The 24,534-nt window shown below is 34.8% G+C and overlaps 1 protein-coding gene across 3 annotated transcripts in view; it reads left to right on the top strand.

Annotated features, from left to right (window-relative positions):
* The window catches only part of CDKL5 (cyclin dependent kinase like 5), a 74,767-nt gene that overhangs the window by 25,560 nt on the left and 24,673 nt on the right, over positions 1–24,534 (top strand). For all 3 annotated transcript variants that reach the window (XM_088144878.1, XM_088144876.1, XM_088144877.1), the window contains exons 2-12: positions 3,673–3,866; positions 5,090–5,124; positions 8,558–8,603; positions 10,689–10,825; positions 11,736–11,856; positions 12,746–12,805; positions 15,461–15,551; positions 16,542–16,731; positions 20,727–20,807; positions 21,454–21,605; positions 22,139–23,159. In XM_088144878.1, coding sequence (XP_088001004.1) covers positions 3,803–3,866; positions 5,090–5,124; positions 8,558–8,603; positions 10,689–10,825; positions 11,736–11,856; positions 12,746–12,805; positions 15,461–15,551; positions 16,542–16,731; positions 20,727–20,807; positions 21,454–21,605; positions 22,139–23,159 — 1,998 coding nt within the window. In that variant the 5' untranslated portion in view covers positions 3,673–3,802. The remainder of the gene's footprint in view (positions 1–3,672; positions 3,867–5,089; positions 5,125–8,557; positions 8,604–10,688; positions 10,826–11,735; positions 11,857–12,745; positions 12,806–15,460; positions 15,552–16,541; positions 16,732–20,726; positions 20,808–21,453; positions 21,606–22,138; positions 23,160–24,534) is intronic.

Genomic DNA, 24,534 nt, shown 5'->3' with positions numbered 1-24,534 from the left:
TAGAATCTTACATGACATCAATAACACAAGGATTGGAAATAGAACAGTATCGGACCTCTGCAAAGGATAAGCATGCATATGTACTCAGTACTTGGTTTGGGCCCCTTTTGCAGCAATGACTGCCGCAATGCGGCGTGGCATGGATGCTATCAGCCTGTGGCACTGCTGAGGTGTTATGGAAGACCAGGATGCTTCAATAGCGGCCTTCAGCTCCGTTGCATTGTTCGGTCTCATGTCCCTCATCTTTCTCTTGGCAATGCCCCATAGATTCTCTGTGGGGTTCAGGCCAGGCGAGTTTGCTGGCCAATCAAGCACAGTAATCCCATGGTCATTGAACCAGGTTTTGGTACTTTTGGCAGTGTGGGCAGGTGCCAAGTCCTGCTGGAAAATGAAGTCAGCATCCCCATAAAGCTCGTCTGTGGAAGGAAGCATGAAGTGCTCCAAAATCTCCTGGTAGACGGCTGCGTGGACCCTGGACTTAATGAAGCACAGTGGACCAACACCAGCAGCTGACATGGCTCCCCAAATCAACACAAACTGTGGAAACTTCACACTGGACTTCAAGCATCGTGCATTGTGTGCCTCTCCATTCTTCCTCCAGACTCTGGGTCCTTGGTTCCCAAATGAGATGCAAAAGTTGCTCTCATCAGAAAAGAGGACTTTGGACCACTGGGCAACAGACCAGTTCTTTTTTTCTGTAGCCCAGGTAAGACGCTTCTGACGTTGTTTGTTGTTCAGGAGCGGCTTGACAAGAGGAATACGACATTTGAAGCCCATGTCCAGGATCCGTCTGTGTGTGGTGGCTCTTGATGCACTAACTCCAGCCTCAGTCCACTCCTTGTGAAAGTCCCCAACACTTTTGAATGGCCTTTTCCTGACAATCCTCTCCAGGCTGCGGTCATCCCTGCTGCTTGTGCACCTTTTTCTACCACACTTTTCCCTCCCACATAACCTTCTATTGATGTGCTTTGATACAGCACTTTGGGAACATCCAACTTCTTTTGCAATTACCTTTTGGGGCTTTCCCTCCTTATGGAGGGTGTCAATGATGGTTTTCTGCACAACTGTCAGGTCAGCAGACTTTCCCATGCTTGTGATTCCTACTGAACCAGCCTGAGAGACCATTTAAAGGCTCAGGAACCCTTTGCAGGTGTTATGGATTCATTAGCTGATTAGAGTGGGACACTTTGAGCCTAGAATATTGAACCTTTTCACACTATTCTAATTTTCTGAGATTGTGAATTTGGGGTTTTCATAAGCTGTATGCCATAATCATCACAATTATACCAAAGTAAGGCTTGACATATCTCGCTTTGCATGTAATGCGTCTATCTCATATATTGGTTTCACCTTTTGAGTTGTCATACTGACATAAATGAACATTTGCACGATATTCTAATTTTTCGAGTTTCACCTGTAGATATACATCCTAAGTCCTAAGCAGCCACTACTGCTTACTTGCTATTCCTATAGGGGAGAATTCCTTTATTTAAATAGGGGTGCCATATCTGGACTTCAGGAATCCGGGTGACCATTAGATGGCAACAGAGTGATATATTTCTTTGTTGCCATTTAATGGTCATGCAGAATTTTGCAAGCTAGGAACAGTATTTCTAACACTAGGTATAATGTTTCTAAATTCAGTATTCACTTTTGCCTCTAAACAAAATGCTGACATTTACCCATTCTAACTCTGTAATTGAACTAGTGTATTTATACTGTATAGGCATAAAGATAGACAGAGACAGAATTCAAAAGACTCAGTAAAAACAAACTTTACATGTTTTCTTGAAACAAAATAAATCACTGGGAAAATAAGATCGAATAATGGTTTTGCATGCTTGCTTATTTAATACTAAAAACAATAGACATGATGCTCAGAGAGAGAAAGAGAGTTAGATGAGTTGGAAGCACAGGCCAAATTTTGCTTCCTAACTCACTAAAATTTTCAGATGTTCATGGAAGCCTGAAAAAATGAACAGCTGTTTGAAAGAGATGATATTCTTGTGAGCACTCTAAAGCATATTTTTGAATAATTTTTGACACACAACCCTACTGACATCTGCCTTACTAAAGATTCATCTGTGATGTTTTTTCAGGTCTGTAAGGTAGCTTCAGCTTTTTCTAAACTATATACTTTTCTAATGGCCTCCTAATATCATTAATGATATAAGCTTTTATTGCTTCAAAGTCTTCTCTTTCTTTTATGTCTGCTCTTCCAGTAACCAATATCAAGTGATTCTCTCTTCCACTGATGATACTTCCCTTCAAACCTGCTCACAGCTGATTATTGGCATACAACTAGCCATTTCATTGACCTGTGTCTACTAAGATTCCAGTATTAATTCAGTCTCTGATTTTTAGAATATTTTCCTGTTGGACAAAATCATTATTAGAGTTTTCATCTCCTGAATTTGCATTTACAGCATATATAAAACATTGTCCCATTCTGCCCACAACATCATTTTTCCCTCAGATGATGCACTAAATATTTGTTATGTGATAATTATTCTATGCTAATGAATAGAGGAACCTAACTAATAAAGAAAAAAATTATTACCTATTATATTGTGGGACCTGCCCCACAAGATGGGTAACAGTTTAAAAGGTTACAGTATTTATGGGTTCAAAGACTAATATAACACTCTGCATCTATTTTATTGGCTACATATATGCTACTGCTTTGCATAGCAAAACATTGCATTGGTGAACATACACATTCTCTAATGACACAGTCATTAAGAATCTGACTTGTCATTTCAAAAATGCTCAAAGACCCCTTGACGTAAATACTGTATTTATGGTAGTTATTTCCTTGTATGTGACTTTCTCGCCTGGGGATAATGGACCAGGGGCTTTATTTGTTGGAGTTTATTTCTACGCAGTGAATCATAGTTAAGTAAGTCTGTATCTCATATACAACTGAACAATAAAAAATATAGATATTCAACTGTTACCTATAAATGTGAACTAGAAACAAAATCACCATAATTTAGGGGAAAAATACAGGAAACCACATTTTGATAATTTTTCAAGAGCAATGAGTTAGTATTAAAATATTTTTGGACCTCAGTTTGGACTTCATCTCCCTATTCTACTAAGCAGCTGCTATTAAATACAAGGTAGCCAGCAATAAGAGCTAGTTTGGTCTAGTGGTTAAGACACCAGGCTAGAAACCAGGAGTTCTAGTTCTAATCCTGCCTTAGGTATGAAGGCCAGCTGGGTGACTTTGGGCCAGTCTCTCTCTCTCTCTCAGCCCAACTCACCTCATAGAGTTGTTGTTGTAGGGAAAATGGGAGGAGGAAGTATGTTTGCCACCTTGAGTTATTTCTAAAAATAATAAAGGTGGGATAAAACATCTAAAAAAAAAATACAAGGAACCACACTAAAAGCAGGAAAGAAATGTAGCATGATAATTCTTAAAGGAGTTGTCTGGCTTTCAGCTATTTGAACTAATAAAAAAGAATGTTGTCCTTCTAGTTTATGCACTATATATTTAAAATTGTGGTGTAAACTGTATCAAACCTTATTGTTATTATTGTCTGTCTTTGATGGCTTGTGCACTAGAGTGTAACTATTAATTAAGTATATTGAATGTACTGTTGTATGTTCAGTAAGAATCTTGTGAAATTACTTTAGCTCATGCCAATTATATGTTTATTTTCTTTGCAGGAATATCTTTACAAACTTAGATCATAAATGTGCTAAAGCATACCAACCATTACAGACTTCACTTCTGCAAATATTCTGGACTTCTCTGTGCCATGTTGTGCGACTGGTGTTCCATGAGGAATTTGTCTTCATGAAGATTCCTAATATTGGTAATGTGATGAATAAATTTGAGATCCTTGGGGTTGTAGGTGAAGGTAAGCATATATTTATGAATGAATTTAATTGGGATTTGTGAAGAGACTTGGGCATAACTAGAAAGAAGTGGGTGAGATGTTGACTACAGAATGCAATTTTTGTTTTGCCATGACTGGAAACATAGTTTTTCAAATAACTGATCACAACATGATAGAGCTACTGATGCATATAGTGTACACACATTTCTTTCTGGTGTTTGACCAAATTCTTGAAGTACAACCATAATCGAAATTCTAAATGACTGATATTTTAGTAAGAGAAAATAAAATGAATGGAACAGCAACTTTTCTACCATAGAGGCTTTAACTCTTAAAGTTACAGTTCTCTAATCTTATGAGTTTTCTTCCTTTGAAGCCTGGGAAAGAAAGGGCACACCCTTTTATATTTTGAAATATTCAAAAATCAAGAGATCTTGATTGCTTGTTCAACTGAGCTTGAAGCTGTATTATAATGCTGAGTTTCAAAACTCTCACAGAAGACTTTGTCGTCTCCACGCCTCTGCAAGCACGCATTTTAAAAATAATAATTTTGGTTCTTAACACAAATTCCATTTTTGGTGAGTCATGACTATATATTACGGATGGTGACAGTGGTGGATATACTGATGAAAATTTTTAATTCTATTTCATTTATCTTACCACTTAGGACATCTTGCTATTTATCCCTGAAAATTATGTATTTAGAGATGTTTTAATGTTAAAAATACCATTAGACTGTTTAAGTTTTCTAATTTATTAAAGCATTCTTGTTCACTAATACTCCTTAAAAGAGAAATTCTGGAATTCAGTCAGTTGTATCAACTGTTTTATGCTGCAGTCATTCAAAATTGGTATTTTTTTAAGATTAAGAAACATAGTGCTTAGACACCTGCATTATTCTCTGAAATTAAAAAAAAAGTTTCGTTGCACATGTACCTAATACATATGACCCCTTCTTAAAATTTATTTTATATTGAAAATATACAAACATACACATGCAGTTAGTATACATTCAATTAAACATGGTGAGGGAAGAATGTCGAGCCTCTTAAAAATCCACTAGCCAATTTTCAGTAATAGCTAATAAGTCTAAGAATAAAATGTTACAACATTTTGCCCAAATAATAATCTCTGCTGCTGTTATTATATCCTGCCTTTTAAAATATATAAATAATATTTTCTACAATGCATATCGAAATGTTGAAATTTGACTTATCTTTTTTTTTTTTAATTTTGTGCTATAGGAGCCTATGGTGTTGTACTTAAGTGTAGACACAAGGTAAGTAAAATTATCTACAAAATTATCTTTGTTATCTGTGTTTCAGTTTTCTTTTCCTATTAGTATAATTGAGATTAAAGTAAATTGCCAGTATAACAACATATCAGACCATGGTTTGGTTCCATATGCCTGCAAGTTGCCCTGGCTTGTGTACTTTTCATTATGAATGATAAACTGTTTCCTCCCTTTCCTTGTTTAAGGCAACCTATAGTTTGGTCCTCCATAGTTTTTACTTAGTCTCCTGTTGTCATTAGTTACAATTTTGTTGAGATTGGCAAATTATTATTTGCTTCAGAAGAAAAGAAATTTGCTTGTAAAGAAAAGGGAGCTCCTTGAAAGCTCATTTTCATTGTGACAAACTATAGTTTGCCTTAATCTGAATTAACCAACTCTGCTGTAGAGAATTGCATAGAAAGTGTGGCACCTAAAGGATGTTTTTTTCCTATTAAGCTAATTGTTTTTTTTTAAACCAAGTCTGAAAAACAAGATGCTTTTTAAAGTTTTGATTCAAAAACATGAATTGCTACTTTAAAACTTGAGCTAAATTAGTATTCCCTTATTTATGAACAATAAGTTTAGGTTTTTTGTTTCATTTTCTTTATAAAGTATAAAAATAATATTAATCTGTAGTCTCAAACTATAGAAAAGTATGAAAAGCTTTTATTGTTTAGATAAAAATCTATTGTCTGAATTACCCAGAACCTATTAAAAAATGTAGTTACTTACTTGAAGATCAACCTGAAGATTAGCTGCTGCTTGAGAGGGGGCTGTTTGCCTGGTGAATTTACTATTTCTGTAAAAAGGTTACTATTTCTGTCTTTCCCTATCATGTTACCTCTTCCCATCGCCTCATCTTATTCCCTGTTTCTTTTCCTTCTGTTCCCAGTACAGTTATCTCCCACTCTTAATTTCTCATCATCCTGTTAATTTTCTTTTTCTTTTTCTTTTTTTTGCTGAACTGCATCTGCATGTGTGTGTATGCTTACTTATATATCTGTGTCCAAGAGTGTTTTGTGTGTAAGAGAAAGAACAGCTGATACATGCAGATAATAATGTATTAAATTTATATGCCACCCAACTCTCAGTGACTCTGGGCAGCTCAAAACAATCAAAGAAATTACAATAAAATCAACAAAACATAACAAATAAAGATAAAAGATGGCAAGCATGATGAAGTGAGGGGTTTCAGTCTCCATCACCGAAGGCCTGGGTGAAGAGCCAGGGTGAATCAAGTAAATATAAGTGCATCCTAAGTCACAGAACTTAATTTTAATTAGCAATTATTAATTGGGTTAATATATGTTTTTTATCCTAGTCCCCTTTGATACTTCCTTCCTTCTCCTTTTTTTCTTCTGTTCTCCTTGCGGTGTTGTTTCTGGTGGACATGTGTAAAAGCTTATATATGGATACATTAATTGGGCACAGGGATCTCCACAATTGTAAGCTGGATTTGTCAACCCTAGATTATTATGGTAGGATTCTATAGGATTTTTGTTAGTGGTCATTCATTTTCTTCTGTCTACTATTTTGGTGGAAAATAAACCTGAATATAAGCTCATCTTTCTTTTGGATAAATACAAAATAGTATTATATTACTGTATGTATTTTGCAAACAGAATGGTCACAAGTGTCATCCTGATTTCAGTTGGATTCAGTTCAATAATACTTGGTAAATTAAGACCATTGTGTATGATAGTCCTTTGGGTTCGAAGAAGACACACTGTTGTGCAGTTCATCTGTGGACACAGGTGGCTCTGTAGTCCCAGTCTGGAAGCACAGAGTCTAGCACAATGGGGGAAGTGGAAGTCCATTGTTGTAGTAACTGTGGGTGTTATTCTGGGATGCTGCTCACAGCTTTCTGTCAGTTTTTGCGGGGGCCTGTCTTCAAACCCGGTGGAGGCTTCATAGCATAGGGCTCGCCAGCAGGTTCTGTCAGCAGCTGCAGCTTCTAATTCCCTTGGAACTAGAACTAACAACAATTGAATTGTCTATGTTTTATTTAAGAGATTTTATACCACTTCAAACCCAGTTGGCTCTAAGCAGTTCACAGTTGATAGAATGCAGTTGTGCAGTGATTTCAACTCCTCTTGTTTTCTTCTAGCCTTGGTTCTAGCCTTACAGTATGTGTAGCCTCTATAGCAAAACTAGGCATGAGCCTTGATTGAAAACTCTAGATAATATATTTACAGTATTCATATATTCATGAATATTCATATACACATTCAAGAATATCTAGAATTGTGTACCCATCATTTATTCAGGGATCTTGCCCAAGAAAGGGATATTTGCTTTGAACAATAGGTAAACGCAAACAGAAAACTTTTTATAAGTACTAGTGGGCATCAAAGTTTAATGTTTAGTGATTTTTCCTAATGTGTAAGTCATTACATGGAAAAAATAGATGGTTTCCTATTCGAAAACATGTTTAATGTTTAGTGATTTTTCCTAATGTGTAAGTCATTACATGGAAAAAATAGATGGTTTCCTATTAGAAATAAAAATAAAATCTTTTTTGAATCAAGCTCGACTCTTCATGACTTTGGTCTCCCAACCAAATATTAATATGATCTGACCATGCTAAACTACTGAAGATCAGTCTGGATGATCAATTGTCACTTTGCTGGGCGTTTTCTTATAAGAACCAGTATTAAAATTATTTAAATAATTCAATTGCAAAAGAGGGAGGACTAGACTTTTATGGAAATTTAATGTCAAGCTTTTGTGCTCCCTGTAGAGTGTACGAGCAGATCTCCTGACTTAATTAGGTTACCTGCTCAAAAGTTGTGAGAGAACTAGAGGCCAGTAAGGTAAAGCTGATAAGCACAATATAGGTAGGAGAGTCAGGAGCGATTGCCCCAGCATTGCTTCGTTAATTTGTATAGGTATATCTTTGCTCACATTTTGTCTCCTTTCCCTTTCTAGGCAGGGAAATCTCAGAGATTGTTGTACCCACTCTGCTACAAAGGCACTTTAAGAGTAATGTTCACATTTGAACTCATTTTTAAAAATCCAATTAGTATTTTTAAAATCTGGTTTAGATTTGTTTTAAATTGTTCGTTCATTTTTAAAAATTCATCCTTTATAGTAATATGTACTGAAAAGATTTGCAACAATAGAAATAAAACTTAAAATGATTGATAAACATTTTTATACAATTCTCTTCCTTGCAAGTATACAAAACAATAGCAGAAATAACTTAATCTGTTCAGTTGATCTGAAAACTACCAGCAAGAACAAAAGCCTACCCCTCCAAGCCGAAACTAAATAATTTTAAAATAATTTGGTAGAAAACCATTCTCCACCTTAAAAACTGTTGTAAAAGTTCTACTTCAACTTGCAACTCTATCTGCAGCACAAAATGGGATCAGATATTTACTAGCTAAAAATATGGGTGTCCTTTCTGGTGAACATTTTTTTTTTTTAAATTTTCTAGGAGACACATGAAATTGTGGCGATTAAGAAATTCAAAGACAGTGAAGGTACTTTTTTCTATTTGCATATTGTGCATATATTTTTTTAATTAATGGGGTCTTATCCAAGATTTGGGATAATATTGGAATAGGAATTTAAGAATTTACTCTCATGTGTCAAAATAGCAATTGTGAATGATCAGGGTGTTATTTCAAAACATCTTGGATAGATGCTCAAGATCCAGTCCTTAATTTATATAATATTAGAACTGTAAGCTTCTTACATGTCTGTATTTGTTCAGACCTGCCTTTCTCAACTTGGCACCCTCCAGATGTGTGAGATGAAGTAATGAACACTGAATTTATTAATGATGCTTCCATCTTATTAGAAAATACAGTCTGTGTTTTTTAAATTGTTTTTACTATGGCATTAACATGTTTCAGCCAGATTTCACTATGATTTGATTCTACTGTATATTCAGAATAACTCTGAATAATCTGAAATGTTTTCTGATAAGCAATTTATCGCATATCTTAATAGCTGAGTGTGGTGCATTGTCTACTCTGTGTTACATACATACCAGCACAAATGTAATTCAGGAAAAACAGCATGACTTAACATGTAGTTGAACTGTGGATGATTCTATATTCTTGAAGTAGTAATAACTAGCAAATAATATGCCCTGATTCTGGTTTCACAATTAAATGTTCTGAAGAGGATCTGTTGCTACGAATAACAAATCTCTTTCATTTTGCATTGGACATGAAATGAATTACAAGAGTATTTCTTTTTCTCAGTCCTTTCATTTGCCATAGCTGCTGTGTATCGCAAATTGAATATTTATAGTCTATGGACTGGGACTAATGGCCTAATTCCAGGCTGTTGGTTCCCCTCCTCTGAATTGCTATTTTCACTGTAAAAGCATGACATTAACATTCACACAAATTATCTTCCTATTTAGTCTTTATTCTCTTGATTTTACTTTGGCTTGGTTTTAGAAACCTTAGCATATTAATTCTTATAAAAGGAGTTTATCCTCAGTGTAACAATGTTATTTTTAGTATGGTTACTCCAAATTAATTCTCAGTACATAGAGCTGTTACAGCTATTGTTCTAATATATATGTATAGCAATATTAGTTACAGTATAACTAAGCCAAAGATCTGAATTCAATGCAGTATCCAATTTGGGATGATATTTTGCAGCAGCAAGTAGGCAGTTATCTATTGGCCTGGGACGATAAACAAACAAGAATTTACATTTTTCTGGATGATATATTTTCTTTTTTTAAAAAAGCCAAGAAATTCTTTCTAAGTGCTTTTATTCCAGGCAGTATTTTAGAGTAATACTTATCTAACATGGCTCAACAACATTGGAAAAATAAGGGCAGCTGAAGAACAATAGTTTGGGGGAGGAAGATAGTTTGAGGGATGTTTAGTCCTGCTCTGCTATAAAAACATTTGTTCTTATAATATTTAATCTTATAATAATATACTGAATATATAAATTGTTATGTAGTATGCATATAACTTTCATTACTAATAGTATTTATTAATATATAAAATGTAATTCTTGAAATAGTATATCATAATGGATAAAATGTTGTAATATCATAACATTATGTAATATTGTTGTTTTTCCATCAAAGTAATAGTCATATCTCACTATGAAATAAGTATTAACAAATAGTGTACAGTATTTTTGCATTTTTATTTAAAATTAAACAAGGGGAAAAGCAATTCAAATTATATTTTTCATAATTTTGATGGATATTTTAAATACTCAAATTATAAGAATTATGAATATTTATAGCTCAGGTGTAAAGCTAAGTGATTTGTTTGAATAATCCAGAGTGCTTGAATTAAGACAGATGATTTAGCCAAATGACTGCTTCCACTATGCTAAGCCAAAGTGAAAGAAACTGCATTATAGTACAAAATTAGTATAAAATGTATGTATGAAACTTGCTTTTTATGTCAGATTTTGAACAAGGCTGTTTATGCTGACAATTTGTTTCTAGGGGAGTATTTAAAGATTGATTAATTATGTGCCATCAGGTCAGTGTCAACTCTTAGCAATCACATGGATAGATTTTCTCCAGGTTCTGGGAAAGGAGATGCACACATTTTACAACTTTTCACTCTAACTTGTAGAAAATGAAGAGGTCAAAGAGACAACTCTACGAGAACTTAAAATGCTTCGTACATTGAAACAGGAAAATATTGTAGAACTAAAAGAAGCTTTTAGGAGAAGAGGAAAACTCTATTTGGTGTTTGAGTATGTAGAGAAAGTAAGTTATTTATTTAGAATAAAATGTTAAGATGTTCCTTAATACAAATTACTAAACTTTAAACATGTTTTATGTATAAAAAAGTTATACACTATAGTTTGTATTCTATAGCATCTTAATTTTTCTTTCTGATCAACCTAAAACTTGACATTGAAGGGGGAAAAAAAGATAAGATTATAATATCCTGCTGCACTTTATTTCTTTATTTCTGAAAATATCCTTCAACTATATTTCACTTTTATCACTGGAAAGTAAATATTATTGATTTTAGAAATTGAGTAAGGCATAGCTTGTTTAAATCTAGTTTCTTGATTAAGCAGTAGTTCTCTAGCTTTATGTAATAAGCGAAAGCACAAACTAGGGTTTATAAATACAGTGGTTAAGCTGACACAACAGCTAAACCAAACTCAAGCACATTGTCCTAAGGGTGATCTGTGAATTTAGTTTATGCATTTTCTTAAAACTGATTGGATTGCCCTATAGTTGGTGTACAGGTTTGCAACATAATACCGTCTCTAATGGTTGCTGGTTTTAATAGATAATATCATTTTGCTGCTTTAGGTTTTGTTTTGCTTTGTTTTAAGCATTGGTAGCATTTTGTTGCTTTTAGAAATTATTTTTACTTGCCTCTTGTATTTTATAAATTATCTGATCATGTTGAATGCTGCTTTTGGTTCTTTTTGTATAGGAGGACAGTATTACTTGCATGCAAGCACAGACCTTAGCCATTAATGGTTGTTTGACCATTTCAGGATAGTTGTTAACATTAAATTGCAGTTTCATTTTCAGTAAAGTTAGGTTACTGTTTTCATGTCTGTTGAATAGTGTTTCACCTGCCTAATTATTTGCAAATGCGTGATACTACAAAGAGTTAGTAATTTAGTTCTTTTTGTCTTTATGTTTAACATAGAATATGCTTGAGTTGCTAGAAGAAATGCCAAATGGAGTCCCACCTGAAAAAGTAAAAAGTTATATCTACCAGCTAATTAAAGCAATTCATTGGTGTCATAAAAATGATATTGTTCATAGAGGTGAGTAAACATTATATTTTTTTCCACATCCTGAAGGCATAAATAAGTTTTTAGCAAGGAAGGTGATTTTACCAATTATTGTAAATTTACTACCTATTTGTTAATTTAAAATAATACATGGGCATACTTTTCCTTACCGTAATACAGTATATATATTTGTACTACTAAATTAAAATTGATGGGAATCAGTTAAGATATTCCACTGATTTTAATGGGTCTAAATAAAATACTCTTTGTGAATAAATTGTAATTTCCATTTTGCTCATGCCTCTTTATCATTAATACATTTCTTTATTCGGATGATTCCTTATAAATGTGTGTGGCTTCACTAAAATATATTCAGAAATTGAATTAATCAGTTAATGAATTTCAGATTTAAAAACTAAGTATTTTCCCTTAGACTAATATTGAGGTTTCTTTCAGTATGGACATTTAGTTAAACTTGGTAACTCTTATGCCCATATACTATTGTATAGGTTCTCCTATATTCATGGTTCAGTAACTTCTGGAAGTAGACAAGACATTATCTACTAAAATTCATCAGTTCGGCTGTTACATCACATTATTGCTAAAGGTTCCTTACAAAAATTTTCCTAAATTTGAAAAAGAACCAGTTCGATGTAGTGGTTAAGACACTGGCCTAGAAACCAGGAGATTATGAGTTTTAGGTGTCCCTTAGGCATAAAAACCAGCTGGGTGACGTTGGGCCATCTCATAGGGAGATATTGTGGAACTAAAATTAGAGAAACCCTCCCTCCCAAAATATGCCATTTTGAGCTTTTGGAGAAAAGGTAAGATATAAATTCTGTAATATTTCAGTTGCCTGTTAATGCAGAACAATGTATATGTGATGATTTATTAAATTTTTCCTGTGCATTTGATATTTCAGATATTAAGCCAGAAAACCTCCTAATAAGCCACAATGATATTTTGAAATTGTGTGACTTTGGTAAGGCTTTTTAAAATATATATATATTAAAGGGATATCTTTATTGCTGCTCTTTAAAATTTATTTTATGACAGCAAATGACCTTTTTAATTATAGGTTAATAAAGTATTTCTATGGTATAGATTTAAATATGTTTTCTAATTTGCTTTAACTTTAAATAGATACACGTCCCTCAGAAGAAGTTGGGACATATATCAATTCTATTGTATCAATATGATATAACTCTTTAAGCTTTTCTAAAATGCTTAAATAAAACTAGAGTATTTTTCTGCATAGGAAGTGTCTCAGCTCTACAGTGATTAATAAACAGCTGTTCATGAAATAGGGGTAAAGGTTGGGGTCAATATGGAGTTGTGGTAAGCATAAGAATTAAAGAAGCTTGTGATCATAGTTCTGTGTGAAAACCTTTAATATGTATTGTGTTGCTTTTATTAGTTTAATTAAATTGCTCAGCTTAAACTTTGCTCTACAGCTATAGTTGAATCTTATATTTTTAAAAGTTCTCTGCATTTTCGTTCATTACAATGCAGAGAAATAAAGAAATATCAGAAGTGGCATTTTAAAAGCCTTTTATTGACAGACAGCCTAAATACGATGGGTGGGTTTTTAATGTATTATTATTTAAACCTTATAAAAGTAAGCATGGAAAATAATTATATCTTTGAATATATATTTGGTGTTTGATATAATTTTCATCAAATCTCAGTATTCTATCTGATTATCCTAGTTCAGTGTTCTAGACAGTAGTGTTCTACTGGTTATCAATATTTATAGTATTACTACTTGCAAATGCAGTTTTCCTATTTGGAATCAGTATCTGTATAACTAAACAAGCAAGAAATGTGTTTGAATTCTTAGTATTTTCCCTAGTATCTTATCTTTTAGAGCAGTGTTGTCCAAACTTGGCCACTTTAAGATGAGTGGACTTCAACTCCCAGAATTTCCCAGCCAGCATGGGTGGCTGGGGAATTCTGGGAGTTGAAGTCCACTCATCTTAAAGTGGCCAAGTTTGGACAACACTGTTTTAGAGTGCTGCATTCTTGGGGTTTGTTCCATAACAGTGGGGGTCAGTCAACAATTCAGAAAATTGTGAGATGCTTCAGTGAAAAAATCAAATGGCAGAGAAGCCTATTTAAAAGGCTGCTCAACCACAATGATAGATAGATTGCCTTCCTGTCTGTCTTCTGGATAAAGCACTAGTGAGTTAAGCTACTAAAACAGGGACACATGTGGTTTATAGGGCAACTTTTGACCTCTTACATGCCTGGCCCTAACCCTAAGCCTAACCACCCGATCTCACAGAGAAGGCATGCTCCGGACCCCCTCGGTAAAAGAACTCTGATTAGCGGGGTCCAGAAGGCGGGCCTTCTCTGCTGTAGCCCCCGCCCTTTGGAACATCTTGCCCCCGGAGGTGAGACAGGCCCCCTCACTCCCGGCCTTTCGGAGGGATTTGAAGACATGGCTCTGCCATCTGGCCTGGGGCGGGGAGGGAGGATGTCAGAAATGGGGTTGGCTAGCCCCTTAGAGGTGTGGCCTCTATTGGCCTCTTGGATCTTTTAATCTTTTTTCTATCTCTGTAAGTGTGGTTCTCTTTTTATAACTTTTAATTATGTATTTATGATTTTAATTTGATGTAAACCGCCCAGAGTCCCCCATTGTGGGGAGATGGGCAGGGACAAGTCCACTAAATAAACAAACAAACAGACAGACATATACTTGACAAAGGGATAATCATGGAAAAACTATAAATCTTTATTCCAATTTGAGAGTAACCTTTAAAAAAAATTAAAGCTGTAGCCTTAAAACATATTACCCAGAGATTAAATGCCAATGAATGAAATACTTCTGTGGTAATTCTGGAAATTAGCTGAACAGCGTATCTTTTTTTTTCAGATTTCTAATAAGATTACAAGTGCTATATATGAGAGAATGCAAGCTATCTCTAAAGAATGCAAGCATATCATGGCTTTATTGTGCTTTTTGTTTGCTTAAATAACAGTATCTGCTGAAGCACATGATTGTGCATTTTTCTGATACTAAGAGAAAAGCACTAAGCATATACCAATTTTAACAAATGTGCATTGCTACTATGCTGTGGTGATTCATGTTCCACTTCATTTATTGCGACTGAGGTTGTTCCCATCCATGACTGTAGAATTATTCTCCTGAGCATTTTTCTAAACTTACAGTTTTACTGTGAAAATGGCACACACCAAGATCAAACATTTGAGTTGTATATCCAATGAATGTATTTATTCATTGTCCAAAGAACTTGTGTGTTGATGCACATATAGTCTTCATACAGTTAGTTTTGTACAATCTGCAAAAAAGTTTCTGTGCATGTTTTTCTGTTGCTTAATGTTGAAATTATTGGATTTAGAAAGTTTAACATTTCATTTCACTTAATTTACATTATATGGTAATATATAAAGTAACTGTCAAGTACAAATTACTTTTGTATTTCCTTTTAATATTTTTAAATTTCAAATGGTCAGGGTTTTTTTTCTTGGCCAGTTTATTAATATATTACAGTGTTTTATCCTTTCTAATGTTTTAAACAACCTTATCTATACATAGAATTTCAGGGTTAAAAATATAATAAATTAGTGAAATACAAATACTTATTAAGGTCACTTTAATATTATTTTGATGAAGGTTTTGCACGGAATTTGTCAGAAGGCAGCAATGCGAACTATACAGAATATGTTGCCACCAGATGGTATCGCTCTCCTGAACTCTTGTTAGGGTAAGTAAACTTAGAATTTATAAATAATGTGGTACAATTTTATATATTATATTTATTAAAACACATTTACTCTACTCAATGTTAGTCTCATTTAATAAGCCCAGATTATTTTTACTTTAGCTGTTCTTGTAAATTGGCTAATTTTGATAGTGAGCATTGAATTGAGGGTTTGTTTTCTCTTGAAGCATAATTTACAGTATTTAAATATCATATTGCTAATGTATATTTTCAAATAGAGCAGGGATGGCCTGTTGAAATCAAAAGGTGTGATTCAGTATCCATTAGTACAAGGATCTATTCATTTATGTATTCCATGATTGAATAGAACATATGTATTAAGAGCCTTTCTTTAAACTCCAAATCATGTGTAATGATCTTGCCTTCCCAGTAATTAGGGAAGTTTAGGACTCAAATTATAAACTAAAGTTAATCAGGAATAATTATTGAATAATTGGATCCTGTTGTATTATTATATTAATCTTCAGGTTTGAGGATGGGTTGGGAGAGTAAAAAATCATGGAAGAAGGCAAGGCAAACCTTTTAATGAATAGTCAAGAAAATTATGCAGATATGTCCATGAAGTCACCAGGAGTCAAGCTTGACTCAAAGGAGACTATATTTTTATCTGCATGTTAATTTATACATTCAGCTCTAAATTCCTTGGAAAGAAATATCAATAAAACCATTCATTTATCCTTCAGAGCCATTAGTTTTTGGTGTGAAATCTTATAAAAAGACAAGGGCAGTTAGTCTAACCGGTCAGTGAAAAATATGTAGAGTTTCTATATTTTTTTCTCATATAAATGTGAGCCTGTGACTATGCATTGCAGCTATAATAAAGAGTGTTCTAGAAAAAGGAAGTGTATGTTTTCTGTCTGAAGATCTTTGATACTGATTCTATTTTTTAAAAATCAATGCAGGATGAAATACTTAAATAGATTGTAGGCATATAAGTTCAAGCAGCAATAGCATCATATGCTTTCTTTTCAGTGCCCCCTATGGCAAGTCTGTAGATATGTGGTCAGTAGGCTGTATTCTTGGGGAACTTAGTGATGGACAACCACTGTTTCCTGGTGAAAGTGAAATTGATCAACTTTTTACAATTCAGAAGGTATTGGGACCACTTCCTGCAGAACAAATGAAGCTTTTCTACAGCAATCCCCGTTTCCATGGCCTGCGGGTAACGTTTAGCTGAATTGTACCATGAATGTTTTCTAGTGGTGAATTTGTATAAAATATGTCTACCAAAATTCTCGCAATACTTTATACACATTTATATATACAATAAATGTGTATAAGAGTTTATCTACTTTGTTCTGGTATGGCAAAGGATATATTTATGACTCATGATAATAGTATTGTGATGATGGGAAATGCTTTTTATCTTGCCTCCACTTATACAAGAACTTTGAAAAATGCAAGTTGGAGCATTTCATAATTCATGTTTTGTGATGGTTTGCACATTACAAACTACTAATTCATTAATTAACAGACTGAACACTCATTAAAACAAATAAATAGATAAATATGTATTGTGTACAATACATCTATTGCTTGTATGCAATAGATGAAAGTGGCTCTCTGAAATTACGTCATGTCAAAATATTGTTAACCCAGAATAGTATGTAAATATTATATGGTATCTGTGGTTGGTGCAGGTCAAGTGACATTTAGCAAAATGATGACAGAGGTTTGTACTCATGATTTAAGGAGTTGAAAGTCATCTCTATTTCATCTTTGAGTATAATCACTTTTGTTTAAGTCAGCTTTTGTTTACCATTTTTCCATATCAAAAGTATGTATCATCTAATCCAATAGAACAGTCAAAGGGTTTATTTCGGGGGAAAATATTTGAAAAACAATCGTAAGCATATTACATATTTTAAATAGTTGAGTACAACTCCTACTTGAGCAATTTGTAACATAAATTGCAATTACATACAGTGCATTTGGAAAGTATTCAGACCCCCTTCACTTTTTTCAATTTTGTTATGTTGCAGCCTGATACAACAATCATTCAAATTCATTTTTTTCTCATTAATTCGTATTAATTAATAATGTCTGTAAATTTATTAAAAAGGAAAAACTGAAATATCACATTGGCATAAGTATTCAGACCCTTTACTCAGTACAGTGGTATCTCGGTTCACGAACTTAATTCGTTCCGCGACTCCGATCGCGACCCGAATTGGTCGCGACCCGAATCAAATTTCCCCATAAGGTTCAATGTAAATACGGTTAATCCGTTCTGACCCCTCTGAATTTGGTCGCGACCTGATTTTTGGTCGCGTCCCGAATCAAATTTCCCCATAAGGTTCAATGTAATTACGGTTAATCCGTTCTGAACCATATGTTTTTTTTTTTAAAACCGCAAAAATATGAAACAAAATACAGTACGAAGAGAGAGAACGCTAACCTTGCTCGACGCGACTTCTGGCGTGGAGGACAGGAAGGCGGGTGGGGAGGCGGTTATTGCTTGGAGGGAGAGTCCCCCTCCCTACAGGAAGCCACGACCACGTGTCACGGGAGGGAAAATGGCCGCGGATCCTGTTCATCACCCGATCCGGCGTTCGCGAACGGAGGCAAAATTTTGCGAACGGAGCTGTTCGTGATCCGAATTGGTCGTGAACAGAAGCGTTCGTGAACCAAGGTACCACTGTACTTTGTTGAAGCACCTTTGGCAGCAATTACAGCCTCGAGTCTTTTTCGGTATGATGCGACAAGCTTTGCACACCTGGATTGGGGGATTTTCTGCCATTCTTCTTTGCAAATCCTCTCAAGCTCAATCAGATTGGATGGGGACCATCAGTGGACAGCCATTTTCAGGTCTCTCCAGAGTTGTTCAATAGGGTTCAAGTCAGGGCTCTGGCTGGGCCACTCTAGGACATTCACAGAGTTGTCCCTAAGCCATTCCTGTGTTGTCTTGGCTGTGTGCTTAGGACCGTTGTCATGTTGGAAGGTGAACCTTCAGCCCAGTCTGAGGTCCTAAGCACTGTGGAACAGGTTTTCATTGAGGATATTTCTGTACTTTGGTCCATTCAGCTTTCCCTCAACCCTGACCAGTCTCCCAGTCCCTGAAAAACATCCCCACCACCATGCTTCACTGTTGGGATGGTATTGGGCAGGTGATGAGTGGTGCCTGATTTCCTCCAGACATAACATTTAGAATTGAGGCCAAACAGTTCAATCTTGGTTTCATCAGACCAGAGAATCTTGTTCCTCACAGTCTGAGGGTCCTTCAGGTGCTTTTTTGCAAACTTCAAGTGGGCTTTCATGTGTTTTGCACTGAGGAGAGGCTTCCATCTAGCCACTTTGCCATAAAGCCCAGATCGGTGGGGGGCTGCAGTGATGGTTGTCCTTCTGGAACTTTGTCCCATCTCCACACAGGAACTCTGGAGCTCAGTCAGAGTGACCATTGGGTTCTTGGTCACCTCTCTTACTAAGGCTCTTCTCCCCCGATTGCTCAGCTTGACCGGGTGACCAGCTGTTGGAAGAGTCCTGGTTGTGCCAAACCTCTTCCATTTGAGAATTATGGAGGCCACTGTGCTCTTGGGAACCTTCAGCACCACAGAAATTTTTTTGGAGCCTTCCCCAGATCTGTGCCTTGCACAAAAGTTCCTTTGAACTCATGGCTTTTGCTCTGATACAGTATGCATTGTCAGCCAGGAGGCCTTCTATAGAGAGGTGTGTGCCTTTCCAAATCATGTCCAATCAATTTAATTTACCACAGGTGGACTCCAATCAAGGTGTAGAAACAGCTCAGCAACAATCAAGAGAAATGGGAGGCACCTGAGCTAAATTTCAAGTGTTGTTGCAAAGGGTCTGAATACTTATGTCAATGTGCTATTTCAGTTTTTCCTTTTTAATAAATTTACAGACATTTCTAAAATTCTGTTTTCACTTTGTTATTATGGGGTACTGGGTGTAGATTAATGAGGGGGAAAAATGAATTTGAATGATTGTAGTAGCAGGCTGCAACATAACAAAATTGAAAAAAGTGAAGGGGGTCTGAATACTTTCCGAATGCACTATAAATGCTAAGTTACAACAATTAACACAAATCATATTTATGTGTGTGTATACATTTGCTATTGATATAGTTTCCTAAAAACAATTTCTTTTAGACAATATTTTTTGAACTTTTCCAGTACAGTGGAATGCTTTATTAACTACCAGGCTGTATATTTTAACATGTTAACAACATCTACTTTGCAACTTTATTTTTTATAGTACTTTGTGTGTATCTGGGTCTGGGTCTAGGTCGGTGTCTATAGGAGAGAGAAACGACACTAACTCTTCTCCACTGGCTTTGTGTTTTCTAAGAAGCCAGTCTACAGTGATGCCTCCACGTGTGCAGATTAGTTGTACAGGATCCTTTTTCAGATCATGAAGTTGAGTGGCAATGTAATTAAGCACTGAACTCCATCTGAAGGGATGTTAGATTGCTACAACTTCAGGCTAGCAAGTACTTGTAGCAAGCAGCTTTCTTTTAATCCAAACAATAATTTCACAGAACAATTTGGCTTTACTGTATGATGCTTGAACAGATCAGGAATAAAGGGTTTTTTTCAGTTCTGCATATCTATTTAAATATACCTGTGTAAAAATGATATTTGGAAGGTAATGCTGATTTCATTTCCTTGATGCCCTCTCGGTAGTTAGACGATACTGACTGATTTTCATATGTATACATTAAGTTTTATTTATTTCTAGGGAAATGTATAGATGTATGATTAATTAGTCATCTGTATCTCTGTTAGTTGTGGGCAGTGGGAGTAAATGTGATCCATAATGATTGCAGTTTCCTCCCCACTTAAAAGGAATTATTGATCTAAGAAAGAAAACATACGGGCATTCTTACTTGCATCTTCCCCACCATTGACACAAACCTAATAGCAACTTCTTAGCTGAGGAAGTGGGGTACTCCCTTATCTCCTTCCTAATGAAGCTGCTGTTAGCTTTTTAAGAAACACAGGTAATCTAATCCTACATCACCAGTAGCATGTTTCAGGATTGGTCTGATAAGACAATTATCCTTGAACTATCATTTAATTTACCTTTAAATTTTTGTGCATGTTTTTCTTGGTTTCTTAGCTAGAATATAATGCAAACAAAATTTAAATGACTGGTAAATGCCAGTTCTGTATGTGAATTTTTATATAACATGTATTACAGTTCCCTGCAGTCAACCATCCACAATCTTTGGAAAGGAGATACTTGGGAATTTTAAGTGGTGTTTTACTTGATCTTATGAAGGTAGGAATGTTGATTGTTTTTCTCTGTATTACAGTTCACATTTACAGCTACATATACAGCTATAATTTAGCTATGTTTATGTTAATAATCCTGCATAATCTTATTTATTAATATTTTAAAAATATAACTGCTACAAACATTTGAGATGGTATCAGGGAAAGCACAGAGATAGGTTTGTTTCTTTTTTTCAAATTTCTCCCCTATTTTTCCTGAAAGCAACACAACTGCATATTTTTAACAATATAGAACTATTTTTAGATTTTGTATGGAATTTTGTTTCCTTAATAGCTCTCATTAATTTTAAATAATTTTAATACATTGTTAATGATATAATAAATCTGAAAAATTAGATAAGGTAGAGTCTTATGAGGTTTTCTTACAGCCACATATGAAAAGAAACTTGCTGTGTAATTTTTATGAATTGTTTAAATCTGCATATAAATGTGTACCTTATACTATAGTTGTTTGCAATGATCTTTTATTTTTAAGAATAGATTTTAGAGTTCACATTTTGATGTAAGAGTGGGAGTGATAAATACTTTCAAATAATTTTCAGTGGCATGTATTTGTAGAATTACACTGTAACTAGTGGCAACCACATCTGTTGCTATGTTATGTTTCTTAAATCTGAATATTTGACCTAAAGAACTTGCTGAAACTGGATCCAGCTGACCGATACTTAACAGAGCAGTGTCTGAATCACCCATCATTTCAAACTCAGAGGCTGTTAGATCGTTCACCTTCACGTTCAACTAAAAGAAAACCTTACCATGGAGATAGCAACACTTTATCCAGCAGGTAAATGACTGGAAATAATATTGTCAGTACTATAATTATTTCACATATTCTAATCTGCTAAAATTAATTAGGCCACTATCAAACATAACATTTTTTCTGTGCCTTCCATACACTGTCTAATAAAAAATAGAATAACCTGGATTCAGTTTTTTTTCCAGATAAAAAGATTATCTCTTGATACTTCAGAGTATCAGGTATACTTCTACACCAAACATAGAAGGCCCTGAGGCCCATATATCTGCTGGACAGAGTACTTGGTGCAACCTGTTGCTCATTGATATAATGTCTTAGTTGAAGAATTATGCCTGTGACTTGCTGTGCGAAATCCTTGAATTTTGGGAGACCCAAAATATATCCAATTTTAGAACAGTTGCTATAGTGTAGTGATCTGGACTATTGGATAATACTGTGAAGAAAACTGCATTTTGTGATCTTTATTTTCTATATCAACAGCACAGAGGTGTTTTTAACTCAGTTGGTATTTAAAAATAAAAAAAAATAACATTTGCTTTTCTTGTCTGTTCATAATATAGAAATCAAGCTAGCAAAGGTACTGCTGTGCAGTCTCATCACAGATCAAACAGCAAAGAATTACAGAATGTGGGACTGCAAAGAGAAGATGCACTTTCAACAAATGAAAGCTTTTTAAATGGAAATCTTTCTGCAACTTCTCACAGTCCAATGCTGTCAAAAAAGCCAAACAATCTTCCTTCATCTGGAAGTAAGGATCTAGCAAATAACAACATACCACATCTTCTCAGTCCAAAAGAAGCAAAGACAAAAAATGAATTTGAATTTAATTCAGAATCCAAAGCTTCAGATGGTCCAGGTACTAAATATCTGAAGTCAAATTCCAGATCACAGCATAATCGTCATTCATTTATGGAAAGTTCGCAGAACAAAACTGGCACACTACAACTAGGTGAAAGACATAGCCGTCACAGTTATATTGATACTATTCCACAGTCTTCAAAGAGCCCCTCATATCGCACCAAATCAAAAAGTCATGGAGCCCTGACTGATTCCAAATCTGTGGGTAATTTGTCTGAAGCCAGAGTTCAAGTTCCAGAATCAAACAGCAGTAGGTATTTTCCATCCAGCTGCTTAGACTTAAACTCTCCTACTACACCAACACCTCCTCGTCATGCTGACAATAGAACTTTGCTTAGTCCTTCTGGGAGAAATAACAGAAGTGATGGTACGCTGGAATCACGAAGGCCATCTACAAGACATTCCAAAACCATGGAGGAGTTAAAGTTGTCAGATCACATGGATGGAAGCCACTTACATTCTGCATCTGCTCCTCATGAATCTTTTTCTTATGGTTTAGGCTACACGAGTCCTTTTTCTTCACAGCAGCGCCCTCATAGACATTCTATGTATGTGAGCCGGGACAGAGTGAGGACAAAGGGCTCAGAGGGTGGCTTAAGCGTAGGGCAAGGGATGGCAGCCAGAGCAAACAGCCTGCAACTGTTATCTCCACAGGTGCAGCATAAATCTCTCACAAGATCTGTTGGTTCTTCACGTGAAGACTGTACAGAAGATTCCAGTAGGGTTAGTTGAATTCTTGATTGTTAAGGATCTGGACCATCCATGTTTTTGTACTGTATGTTTGCCTGAATTGTTAAAACTAGCTTTTACTTTTGCATAAGGAATCCATGTCTATTTTCAACTGATTTTTTTCCCTCCAACTCACCCCACCCCCAGAATTCATTCGTGATATATACTATTAACTTCCACCTTACTATAGAAAATGAATTATGCCTATTGATATATTATTATTAAAATTAGAATTTGTAATGCTGAACATTAAATGTCTCAAAGGCTATCTAGAAACTGAATAGAAATTTCCCTTCAGAATATTTTCTGGTTTTTTTATAAGTACTCTTCAAATTTTATTAATAAAATCAAAATTAAGGAAGCACTTGATCTCTCGCAAGCTTTACAGAATATTTGTTCTTACATATTAGACAACTTGTGACCAGGAAATATAACTACCTAATGTGTATTGCTTGCCATTTGACTCCTTTTTTCCCTTGTCTGAAGGTGAATTGGCTAAGCCCTTAGTAAAGAAAGTGTCTGCAGGGAAAGAGGCAAAAGGGGCCAAATGATTAAACATGTGCTCTGACATCACAACACAAGCCCTGTGTCTGATGTAAGGACACAAGTACAAATATAAAATATAAAGCCTGGGGATATTTATAAAATACAAAAACTTTTCCACATAAAATGTACTTTATGGGATAAATATGAGATATCACTTGAAATGATTTAGGTGAGACTTGCTAAAATTGTTACATTTTATATGTCAAAATACATTTCTACAGAAAAAAGTAATTAGTCCTAATTAGGTGCTTTTATTCTAAAATCCCTCATGTTCCTTAATTAGATTTCCATTTTTAAAATACATGCATACTAGTCTAATTTACAACTATTTTATTGGAAGCTGCCCAGCATCACTTATGTGAGATGGGCAGCTATATAAATCAAATAAATAAATAAACAGTGATTAAAATTTATGAGAGTCAGCCATCTTTGTAAACCTTTCTAAGTGTCCATGATCTCTTGAATTATAAATAATGTTTTGAGACTGTATATTTTTGTTACAAAACCAGAAAGCATTAAGGGTTATATGTTAACAAATAATAAGACTATCCATTGGCAATATAGTGAATTTATTATATTTAATGTTCACTGTGGCAGATTACATGCCTTCATCCTTTTTTAAAATGTTTATATTGCTTTCCTACCCAAAGACCATTTATTAGTGGGATTAATGAGAATTAGTCATTAATCTGCCCATTAATCTGAATATATCAGGCAAGCTGTTTCTATATGATCTTTTAAAAAGGCAAATATGGGGGGAAAATCTTAATGTTGCCTAACTATTTTAGAATTCTCTTCTTGTCTGCATAACAAAACACTGCAG

Source organism: Python bivittatus, unplaced genomic scaffold (assembly GCF_059951505.1).
Source record: "Python bivittatus isolate LINGU-HERP-01145 unplaced genomic scaffold, Pbiv_v1 ctg000350_np1212, whole genome shotgun sequence".
In the NCBI taxonomy this organism is placed as follows: Eukaryota; Metazoa; Chordata; class Lepidosauria; order Squamata; family Pythonidae; genus Python; species Python bivittatus.
Note: the sequence above shows the minus strand (reverse complement) of the source record. Positions and strands in the feature narration are given on the sequence as shown.